The following is a 10,697-nucleotide window of genomic DNA, read 5'->3' on the forward strand; positions in this document are numbered from 1 at the left end:
CCCGCTCCGGGGTATTAATCCCCCCCCCAAGGGTGTTAATCCCCCTCTCCAAGGGTGTTATTCCCCACTCCAGGGTATTAATCCCCCCCAAAGTGTGTTAATCCCCCTCTCCAAGGGTGTTATTCCCCACTCCAGGGTATTAATCCCCCCCAAAGAGTGTTAATCCCCCTCTCCAAGGCCGTTATTCCCCACTCCAGGGTATTAATCCCCCCCAAAGAGTGTTAATCCCCCTCTCCAAGGCCGTTATTCTCCACTCCAGGGTATTAATCCCCCCCAAAGGGTGTTAATCCTCTCTCCAAGGGCGTTATTCCCCACTCCAGGGTATTAATCCCCCCCAAAGGGTATTAATCCCCCCCAAAGTGTGTTAATCCCCCTCTCCAAGGGTGTTATTCCCCACTCTGGGGTATTAATCCCCCCCCCAAGGGTGTTAAGCCCCCTCTCCAAGGCCGTTATTCCCCACTCCAGGGTATTAATCCCCCCCAAAGGGTGTTAATCCCCTCTCCAAGGGCGTTATTCCCCGCTCCGGGGTATTAATCCCCCCCAAAAGGGTGTTAATTCCCCTCTCCAGGGGGGTTAATCCCCCTCTCCAAGGGCGTTCTTCCCTGCTCCGGGGTATTAATCCCCCTCTCCAAGGGCGTTATTCCCCGCTCCGGGGTATTCCATCCCCCAGGGTGGGCAACGTACCCCCCCGAGCCGCCGGGGCGGGCGCTCACCCGGGTTTATTTTGGAGCTGGGGGCGGGGGTCACTTTTCGAACTGCTCGAGGGGGTAGTGCTCCCCGTAATGCTGCAGGTGCCGTTCCAGAGCCGCCCGCTGCCGCCGCAGGTGAGGCGGCATCTCCCGGTAGACGTCGGAGAAAAGGAACTGCGGGTTGGGTTTCGGCTTCCGCTCCGCTTGCTCGAACGCCTCCATCACCTACGGGGCAGCGGCGGCGCCTTTTCCTCCCCGAAAATACGCCGGGGATCCCCCTTCCCCGAAATCCCAGGGATCCCCTTCCCCGAAATCCCGCCGGATCGCGCCGTTACCATCTTGCGGGAGCTTTTGCGCCAGCTTTTCTCCTCCTCCTCGTCCCACCAGCCGCGGCTCAGCATGTAGTGCCGCAGCCGGGAGATGGGATGATCCTGCTTATCCCAATAATTCACCTCGTCCACCGACCGGTACGCCGAGCTGTCGTCGCTGGTGCTGTGGTGACCGATGCTACCGCGAAAAAAAAAACCCCAAAAAACCCCAAAACACGTAAAAAAGCGGTTTTTTTGGGGGGGCGCGCGCCCTCGCTCCCCTTCCTCGGCGTTACCGGTAGGTCATGGCTTCGATGAGGAAGGGCTGGTTCTCCGCCACGGCGCGGCGCCGAGCTTCTTTGGTGGCGTTGTAAACGGCGAAGACGTCGTTGCCGTCCACCCGGATGGACATCAGCCCGTAGCCGGGGCCGCGCGCCGCTGCGGGGGGAGTTGGGGAACGGGTCGGGGGGCTGCCCCCCCCGAACCTCCCCCCCAAAAAACCCCCTCCCACCGCGCCTACCCCCTTACCGATGCCGTCGCCGCGGTACTGCTCGTAGGTGGGGGTGGAGATGGCGTAGCCGTTGTTGCGGCAGAAGAAGACGATGGGACACTCGAGGGTGGCGGCGAAATTGAAGCCGGCGTGGGCGTCCCCCTCGCTGGCCGCCCCCTCCCCGAAATAGCAGATCACCGCCCGGTTGGCGTCGGCGCGTTTGATGGCGTAGGCGGCCCCCACGGCTGCGGCGGGCGGGGGGAGACGGTTAAAAAGAGGAGGGGGACGAGGCGGGGGGGGGGTGGTGGGAGACGAGGCACCTTGCGGGATTTGGGTGGCCAGCGGGGACGAGATGGTGACAAAATGACGGTCGCGGCAGCCGTAGTGGACGGGCATCTGCCGGCCTTTGCCGGGGTCGTTGGCGTTGCCGTAACACTGCGCCATGAAGAGGTCCAGGGGGTACCCCCGATACATCAGCACGCCTGCAGAACCGAAATGGAGGACGGCCCCCGCGCCAAATGGGTCACCAGCGCACCCCCCCCCCCCCCCCCAAATTACGACCCGCTCCCCCTTACCCGCCTCCCGGTACTGCCCGAAGACCAAATCGGCGTCGTCCAGCGCGGCCGCGCTGCCGACGTGCGTCCCCTCCTCCCCGTAGTTGGTCATGTAGAAGGAGATACGGCCCTGGGAGAGGGGGGGGGGGGTTAGGGGGGGATCCCCGCTTTTGGGGTGTCCCCCCCCTGCCGCGTCCCCCCCCCGTTTTGGCTACCTGGCGCTGGGACTCGTAGAGGATGCGGTCCATGGTGTTGAGCAGCGTCATCGTGCGGTAAAGCTTCAGCACCAGCTCCTTGGGCAGCTGGGGGGGCCCAGGGGAGTTTTGGGGTGCCCCCCCGGGAAAGGGGGGGCGCGCCCCGCTCCCCGCCCCCCCCCCCAAAACGCGCGGCGGCGGCGCGCTTCGGCTCCCGCGTCCGTGGGAGCGTGGCGTGCTCGGGCGCTGGGGGGGTGTCGGGGGGGGTCGCGGGCTCGGACGTTGCGTGTTTTGGGGTGTCGCACGTCGGGGGGGTCCGTGTTTGGGGTGTCACGTGCCTGGTTCTGGCGTGTTTTGGGGGGCCGCGTGCCCAGACACGGTGTGTTTGGGGTGTCGCACGTCGGGATATTGCGTGTTTGGGGTGTCACGTGTCCAGACGTGTGTTTTGGGGTGTCACGTGTCGGGATATTGCATGTTTGGGGTGTCACGTGCCCAGACGTTGAAAGTTTGGGGTGTCCCAAGCCTGTCTCTAGCATGTTCAGGGTGTCACGCCCCCAGATATTGCATGTTTGGGGTGCCACACGTCTGGCTCTGGCATGTTTGGGGTGTCAGGTGTGCAGATGTTGCGTGTTTGGGGTGTCACGTGCCCAGGCATTGTGTGTTTTGGGGTGTCACACGTTGGGATATTGCATGTTTGGGGTGTCATGTGTCCAGACGTTGCATATTTGGGGTGTCACAAGCCTGGACACTGCGTGTTTGGGGTGCTACCAGCCTGGCTCTGGCGTGTTTGCGGTGTCATGTGCCCAGACATTGTATGTCTGGCGTGTCACAAGCCTGGAAGTTGTGTGTTTGGGGTGTCACGCACCCGGACATTGCGTGTTGGGGGTGTCACGGCCCCAGACATTGCGCGTTGGGGGTGTCACGCACCCGGACATTGCGTGTTTGGGCTGTCATAAGCCTGGACGTTGCGTGTTTGGTGTGTCACAAGCCTGGACGTTGCGTGTTTGGTGCGTCACGCACCTGGACATTGCGTGTTTGGGGTGTCACGCCCCCAGACATTGCATGTTCAGAGTGTCACAAGCCTGGACGTTGTGTGTTCGGGGTGTCACGCCACCAGACATTGCGTGTTCGGGGTGCCACGCCACCAGACATTGCGTGTTCGGGGTGCCACGCACCCAGACATCGTGTGTTCGGGGCGTCACAAGCCTGGATGTTGCGTGTTCGGGGTGCCACGCACCCAGACATTGCGTGTTCGGGGCATCACAAGCCTGGACGTTGCGTGTTCGGGGTGTCACGCCACCAGACATTGCGCGTTCAGCGTGTCATGCACCCGGACGTTGCGTGTTCAGGGTGTCACGCCCCTGGACATCGCGTGTTCGGGGCGTCACAAGCCTGGACGTTGTGTGTTCGGGGTGTCACGCCACCAGACATTGCGTGTTCGGGGTGCCACGCACCCAGACATCGCGTGTTCGGGGCGTCACAAGCCTGGACGTTGCGTGTTCGGCGCGTCACGCCCCCAGCCGCCGCGCGTTCGGGGTGCGCCGGGGCCGCCCCCGCCGCCCCCTTTCGGGGAACCCTCCCCGCCGCCGCCCCCGCCCCCGGGGCTGACCTGGGGGTCCTCGGCGGGGCTGACGACGTGGCCCTGCCGGTCCATCACGCGGTACACGGGGATCCCCGAGATGACGTTGGGCTGGATGAACTCCAGCCGGTCGGCGAAGTCGGCCGAGGCGCCGGGGAACTGCGGCTTCTCCTCCGGCGAGGGGAACTCCTGCCGCGGCACGGGGCGGGGACGGCGGCGTGTCCCCCGTCTGCGGCCCCGCGCCCCCCTCCCCGGCTCCCAAAAACCCCCCAAAAGGGGCCCCGGGCGCCTCCCTCCTGTCCCACCCCCGGCGGGGCCAATGAGTGGGGAGGGCGTGGGGACGCCGCGGGGGGGGGGGACACCGGGATGTGGGGGGACACCGGGGCGTGGGGGCACACCGGGGGGGGGGGGGGAACACCGGGGCGTGGGGGGGACACCGAGATTTGGGGGGACACCGCGAGGGGGACACCAGGGGGGGACACCGCGGGCGGGGACACCGGGATGTTGGGGGTCACCGGTGTGGGGGGACACCGCGGGGTGGGGGGACACCGGGATGGGGGGGGACACCGGTGTGGGGGGACACCGGGATGTGGGGGGACACCGGGATGTGGGGGGACACCGCGGGGGGACACACCGGGATGTGGGGGGGACACCGGTGTGTGGGGACACCGCGGGGGGACACACCGGGGCGTGGAGGGACACCGGGGTGTGGGGACAGAGTCGGGGGACACGGGGACGGGGTGACACCGAGACGCGGGGGCGGGCGAAGGGACACGGGACCGTGGGGACAGGCCGGGGGGGGGGGGGGGAGGGCCCCGGCGCGGTGGCACGGCGGGGCCAGGCCGGGCCCCGGGGCCCCGCCGCCCTCCCGGCCCCACTCACGGCGGTGCTGAGGCGCCGGGCCGGGCCGCAGCCCGGGGTCCGCAGGAGCCGCCACCGGAGCGCCCGCAAGGCCGCCATCGCCGCCATCTTCCGAGGGGCGTGGCCTCGGCTCGAGGGGCGGGGCGCGGGGGCGGGGCGCCGGCCCAGGGGGCGCGGCCACGCGCCGATAAGGCGGTGCCGCGCGGGAGGGGGCGTGGCGGGCGCCCCGGAAGCGGAAGTGGCGGCGGAGGAGGAGGAGGAGAAGATGGCGGCGGCGGCGGCCGGCGGCGGCTGTTGCTTGCGGCCCTTCTCCTGCGAGCAGGGCCTGTTGTCGCGGCCCGACGGCTCGGCCGCCTTCCTGCAGGGTGCGCCGGGCCGCGGGGCCTCCCCCTCCCGCCTCCCCGCGGCCCCGGTTCCCCCGTCGGTGACCGCGCTCTCTTCTCCGCCTTCAGGCGATACCTCGGTGCTGGCCGGGCTCTACGGCCCCGCGGAGGTGAAGGGCAGCAAAGAGCTCCCGGACCGGGCGGCGCTGGAGGTGCTGCTGCGCCCCAAGGTGGGGCTGCCAGGTGGGGGTCGTGTGTGTGTCCCGCCGCGTGCCGGGAGGGTCCCCGGGGTGTCCCGGGGCCCCCGGCTGAGCCTCCGCTGCCCGGTCCCTTCCGCAGGCGTGATCGAGCGCAGCCGGGAGCAACTGCTGCGGCGGACGTGCGAGGCCGTGGTTTTGGGGGTGCTGCACCCCCGCACCGCCATCACCCTCGTCCTGCAGGTGCTCAGCGACGCCGGCTCCGTATCCTTGGGGGGCAGCTCCGAGCGGCGCCCCTGGTTTTGGGGGGGGAAGGGGGTGGCTGCCGGCTGTTTTGGGGGGGTGTTTGGGGTGGAGCCGTGTTTGGGGGGACCCCCCGCCTTGCCCTTGACGCCCCCCAGCTCCTCTCCTGCTGCCTGAACGCTGCCTGCATGGGGCTGCTGGACGCGGGGCTGCCCCTCTCCTCCCTCTTCTGCGGCGTCACCTGCGCCCTTGACCCCAACGGCGCCATCGTCCTCGACCCCACGACCCGGCAGGAGCAGGTGAGCACCGGGGAGGGGGGGGTCCCCAAGCCCCCCTCCCTCCCCGAGCCCCCTCCTGACCCCCCACCCCGCCCTTCCTCGCAGGAGGCGCGCGCCGTCCTCACCTTCGCCATCGACAGCGCCGAGAGGAAGGTGCTGACGGCTACCACCAAAGGCAGCTGCTCCGTGGAGGAGGTGAGGGGTTCAGGGACCCCCCCCGGAGGGGGGTGTTTTGGGGTGCAGGCCTCCCCCTCGACGGGGGTGCTCTCTCACCCACCGCGGGGTCCCCTCTTCCCCTCCCGCCCTCCGCAGATGCAGCAGTGCCTCGCGGCGGCCCAGCGCGCCGCCGACACCATCTTCCAGTTCTACCGCGACTCCGTCCGGCGGAGATACTCCAAGTCCTGACGCCGGGGACCCCCTCCCCGGGGCAGCCGGACTGTCCCCCACGCCCCCCCACCCGGCATAGCACCCCCCCAGCAGCCAGTAAAGGACCCCCCATCTCCTCTGCTGAGCCTCTGAGTCCATCCAGCGCCGTATGGGTCCCCCCACTGATTCCCACACCCCCAAAGTGGGGGGACACGCGTGGGGACGTGTTCCGGCACGCACCCCCACCCCGGCCACGGGACACCCAAGATGGCGGCGCCCTACAAAAGTGCCCGACGGGTGGGCGCAGTATACTGTGACCTTCCCAAGATGGCGGCGCCCTACAATAGTGCCCGACGGGTGGGCGCAGTATACTGTGACCTTCCCAAGATGGCGTCCTCGCAAGCACGTAGACACACTTTGGTGTACGTAAGATGGCGGCGTTACTGGGGCGGCCATACTGTGACCGTCTCAAGATGGCGGCGCTACCGAGGCGGCCATGTTGTGACCGTCCCAAGGTGGCGGCGCCATTGGCGCGGCCATATTGTGACCTTCCGAATATGGCGGCGATAAGACGTCCGTGGTACCAGCCCTTCCTGGGCGGGGCTCGGGGGCGCTGCGGCCAATAGGGCGGCGGCGTTGGCACAAAACCGCGCGTTGCCGCGGCAACGGACCACGGAAGTACGTGGGCGGGAGAAAAACAAGGAGCGGGGCGGTGCTGCGGAGGCCGGTGAGGGCTATCGCGCATGCGCAATGTCGCGGGGGGGGGACGCGCGGCCGGCGGCGCGTCCCAGTGCGCATGCGCGGCCAGCGCTGCGCAGCGCCGAGCACCGGGGGGTGTGTGCGCGCGAATGGGGCTGCAATAAGGGGGGTGCTCGATGGGGGGGGGGGGGATATGGGGGTGCAGCGGGCAGCTACGATGTGGGGGTGCACTGGGGGGGAGGGGGCCTGCGAAGAGGTTGGGGGAGTGCAAAGGGGGGTACGGGGGGAGGGGGGGGGGCCGTGTCTCCCCTCCACCGTGTGTGTGTCCCCCCCCCCCCCGTGTCCCCGCAGGCCGCAACATGGCGGAGGTGCACGTCATCGGGCAGATCGTGGGGGGCAGCGGCTTCCCCCAGCGCCGCCTCTTCTGCAAGTGGGGGCTGCACGCGGGTGAGCGGCGGGGGGGGGGTCCCCAGGGGCTCGGGGGGGGGGGTGACCGTGACCCCCGGGGGTGACCGTGACCCCCGGGGGTGACCGTCACCCCCGCGCGCCTCCCTACCCCCTCGCAGGCGGCGCCTGGAAGCTGCTCTCGGGGTCGGGGTCCGGCCAGACGCAGGTGGACGACCCCCAAGCCGACGACGTGGCCTATTGGTGTCACCCCCTCGACGTCCACTTCGCCACCAAGGGGCTGCAAGGTACCCCCCGGCGCCGCGCCCCGCGCCCCGCGCCGCCGCCGCCGCCCTGACCCCCGACCCCCCCGACCCCTCCAGGGTGGCCCAAGCTGCACCTGCAGGTTTGGCACCAGGACGCGGCGGGACGCGGCGAGGTGCTGGGTTACGGTTTCTGCCACGTGCCGGCCGCCCCCGGCTGCCACGCGCTCACCTGCGTCACTTGGCGCCCGCGGGGGACGTGGCGGGAACGCTTGAGCCGGCGTTTCGTGGGGGGGGGACCCCAACTTCGAGCCCCCGAAGCCCTCGTGGCCGCTGCCGCCGCCGACCGCTTCCGCCTCCGCACCGAAGCCGCCGGCGCCGTCCACCTGCAGCTCGGCGTCCTCCTGCGCCATTTCGGCCGCTACGGCGTCGAGTGTTAGCGGGGGGGGGACCCCACCCCCCCCAGACCCACGCGTGATATTGGGGACACCCACACACCCCCCCCCCCGGGACGGGACACGGCGTGGGGGGTGTCCCCTGGGGCCGGGACACCGGGGTGCCCTAAGCCGCTTCCCCCAACCCACCCAGGACAGTGGGGTCCCCGTGGGGAGGGGACACTCCCCCCTCCCCCCCCAGGATGTGGCTCGGGGGTCCCCCAAAGCGGGTCCCGCACCCCACGAGTCCCCCCACGCCGGTGTCAGCGGGGGGAGGAGGGGGCGGGGAGAGGCGGGTTTTCCGTGGGCTGTCGCGTGTCCCCTCCCCGCCCCCCCATAAAGGTTTGGGGTTTTTTTTTTTTGCGCCGCGTCTGGTTTTTTCCCTGCGGTTCTTTTTGGGGGGGGTCCCGGCCACCCGTGTCCTCGTGGGGGGGCGTGGAGTGGACCGGGGGGGCGGGGCGGGGAGGAGGGAGGAAGCGTCCCAGACGTCTGGGTCCCGGCGGGGGGTGGGGGTCCGCGTGACTCAGTTTCCCCACACACCCACCCACGCACCCCCCCTTCCCCCCGCGCTCGGGCCCCGCGGAGCGGAAGGGGGGGGCGGCCCCGGGTCCCGTCCCGTCCCCCCCCCCTCCCCACCCGTGGCGTTTCCTGGGTGGGGCCGCCCCGTTCCGCCACCGCCGCCGGCCTCAAAACCCGCCGGGGCCGGGACCGGGAGAACGCGGGGACCGGTAGCGACCGGCGGGGGGTGGGGGGGGAAGAGAAGAGAGGGGGGGGGGGGGGAAGAAAAAAAAAAAAAAAAAAGAGACCCTCGGCGGGAGCCCGCGAGCCGCTATCGCGATTCGCAGGGGCGTGTCGCGACCCGCAGGGGCGTGTCGCGAGCGGAGGGGGCGTGTCGCGATGGAGCTGGCCGTGCTGCTGGCGCTGCTGGGGGCGGCCCGGGCGCTCTCCACGTGCCGCTCGTTCGATTTGGAAGCGGCGCGGCAGAAGCGGATCGAAGCGGTGCGGGGCCAGATCCTCAGCAAGCTCCGCTTACCGGCGCCCCCCGCCGAGCCGCCCCCCCCCCCGCCGCCGCTCCCGGAGGAGGTGCGGGCGCTGTACAACAGCACGCGGGAGCTGCTGCGGCAGCGCGCGCGCCTGCGGCCCCCCGAGGACCCCGAGGACTATTACGCCAAGGAGCTGCACCGCTTCCCCATGGAGCCCCCCGGAGAGGGTGAGGGGGCTGCGGGGCGGGCGGGGGGCGATGGCCGGGCGCCTGGGTCCCCTAGAGACCCGCTAGCGATCCCCTATAGGTCCCCTAGAGACCCCCTAGAGATCCCCTATACATCCCCTATACATCCCCGGGCCTGGGTCCCCTAGAGACCCCCTAGAGACCGCCTAGAGATCCCCTATACATCCCCTATAGGTCCCCTAGAGATCCCCTAGAGACCCCCTAGAGATCCCCTATACATCCCCTATACATCCCCGGGCCTGGGTCCCCTAGAGACCGCCTAGAGATCCCCTATACATCCCCTATAGGTCCCCTAGAGACCCCCTAGAGATCCCCTAGAGATCCCCTATACATCCCCTATAGATCCCCAGGCCTGGGTCCCCTACAGCCCCGAGTCCTGGGACCCCTAGACATCCCCTACAGACCCCCTAGAGATCCTCTAGACATCCCCTATACATCCCCTAGAGATCCCCGGGCCTGGGTCCCCTATACATCCCCTATAGATCCCCGGGCCTGGGTCCCCTAGAGATCGCCTAGAGACCCCCTATAGAACCCCTAGAGATCCCCTATACATCCCCTAGAGATCCCCGGGCCTGGGTCCCCTACAGCCCCGAGTCCTGGGACCCCTAGACATCCCCTATAGACCCCCTAGAGATCCCCTATACATCCCCGGGCCTGGGTCCCCTATAGCCCCAAGTCCTGGGTCCCCTAGAGATCCCCTATAGACTCCCTATAGATCCCCAGGCCTGGGTTCCCTACAGCCCCGAGTCCTGGCACCCCTATAGATCCCCTAGAGATCCCCTATACATCCTCTATACATCCCCCATAGATCCCCGGGCCTGGGTCCCCTACAGCCCTGAGTCCTGGATCCCCTATAGACCCCCTATAGACCCCCTATAGATCCCCAGGCCTGGGTTCCCTATAGCCCTGGGCCTGGGTCCCCTATAGCCCCGGCCTCCTGGGACCCCTATAGACCCCCTAGAGATCCCCTATAGATCCCCAGCCTGGGTCCCCTATAGCCCCGACTCCTGGGTCCCCTATAGATCCCCGAGAGATCCCCTAGAGATCCCCGGGCCTGGACCCCTAGAGATCCCCTAGAGATCCCTAGAGATCCCCGGGCCTGAGTCCCCTACAGCCCCGAGCCCTATAGATCCCCTAGAGATCCCCTATAGATCCCTTACACCCTGACTCCTGAGACCCCTATAGATCCCTGGCCTTGGGTCCCCTATAGCCCCGGACTCCTGGGACCCCTATAGATCCCTGGGCTTGGGTCCCCTATAGCCCCAGACTCCTGGGACCCCTATAGATCCCTGGGCCTGGGTCACCTATAGCCCCGACTCCTGGGTCCCCTGCGTCCCCTATAGCCCCAGACGCCTGAGACCCCCCAGCCTTAGTCCCCTATAGCCCCGGACTCCTGGGACCCCTATAGATCCCCCTATAGATCCACAGGCCTGGGTCACCTATAGCCCCGACTCCTGGGTCCCCTGGGTCCCCTATAGCCCCAGACTCCTGGGATCCCTATAGATCCCCTGTAGATCCATGGACCGGGGTTCCTATAGCCCCAGCTCCTGGGTCCCCTGGGTCCCCTATAGCTCCAGACTCCTGGGACCCCCATAGCCCCAGACTCT

The 10,697-nt window shown here is 68.5% G+C and overlaps 5 protein-coding genes across 5 annotated transcripts in view; 3 read left to right on the forward strand and 2 right to left on the reverse strand.

Moving 5' to 3' along the window:
• Positions 1 to 647: 647 nt before the first annotated feature.
• On the reverse strand, positions 648 to 4,783 carry BCKDHA (branched chain keto acid dehydrogenase E1 subunit alpha; the record flags this gene model as incomplete). Its single annotated transcript, XM_082012029.1, has 9 exons — positions 648 to 914; positions 1,025 to 1,196; positions 1,294 to 1,435; positions 1,526 to 1,732; positions 1,808 to 1,969; positions 2,063 to 2,171; positions 2,257 to 2,343; positions 3,845 to 4,003; positions 4,697 to 4,783. The coding sequence occupies 9 exons, from the start codon at positions 4,781 to 4,783 to the stop codon at positions 744 to 746; spliced, it is 1,296 nt and encodes a 431-aa protein (XP_081868155.1). The 3' UTR covers positions 648 to 743.
• A 100-nt stretch (positions 4,784 to 4,883) lies between these two features.
• EXOSC5 (exosome component 5) lies at positions 4,884 to 6,121 on the forward strand (the record flags this gene model as incomplete). The annotated part of the gene is made up of 6 exons (XM_082012094.1): positions 4,884 to 5,040; positions 5,128 to 5,241; positions 5,338 to 5,459; positions 5,597 to 5,737; positions 5,822 to 5,911; positions 6,029 to 6,121. Coding segments are annotated over 6 exons (717 nt in total), but the record flags the coding sequence as incomplete, so codon positions are not given.
• Positions 6,122 to 7,140: 1,019 nt separating this feature from the next.
• On the forward strand, positions 7,141 to 7,909 carry B9D2 (B9 domain containing 2; the record flags this gene model as incomplete). The annotated part of the gene is made up of 3 exons (XM_082012039.1): positions 7,141 to 7,228; positions 7,348 to 7,473; positions 7,549 to 7,909. 3 exons carry the CDS (start codon positions 7,141 to 7,143, stop codon positions 7,866 to 7,868), a joined length of 534 nt encoding a protein of 177 aa, XP_081868165.1. The 3' UTR covers positions 7,869 to 7,909.
• Positions 7,910 to 8,759: 850 nt separating this feature from the next.
• TGFB1 (transforming growth factor beta 1) lies at positions 8,760 to 9,218 on the forward strand (the record flags this gene model as incomplete). The annotated part of the gene is made up of 1 exon (XM_082012095.1): positions 8,760 to 9,218. One exon carries the CDS (start codon positions 8,760 to 8,762, stop codon positions 9,216 to 9,218), a length of 459 nt encoding a protein of 152 aa, XP_081868221.1.
• Positions 9,219 to 10,047: 829 nt separating this feature from the next.
• PAF1 (PAF1 homolog, Paf1/RNA polymerase II complex component) overlaps positions 10,048 to 10,697 on the reverse strand; it is a gene marked incomplete at both ends in the record, with an annotated part of 5,053 nt that continues 4,403 nt past the window's right edge. Inside the window, one exon of the mRNA XM_082012096.1 lies at positions 10,048 to 10,106. Coding sequence (XP_081868222.1) covers positions 10,048 to 10,106 — 59 coding nt within the window. The remainder of the gene's footprint in view (positions 10,107 to 10,697) is intronic.

The sequence above is a fragment of the Phaethon aethereus genome (genome assembly GCF_964289735.1).
Source record: "Phaethon aethereus genome assembly, chromosome: 31".
Taxonomy (NCBI): domain Eukaryota; kingdom Metazoa; phylum Chordata; class Aves; order Phaethontiformes; family Phaethontidae; genus Phaethon; species Phaethon aethereus.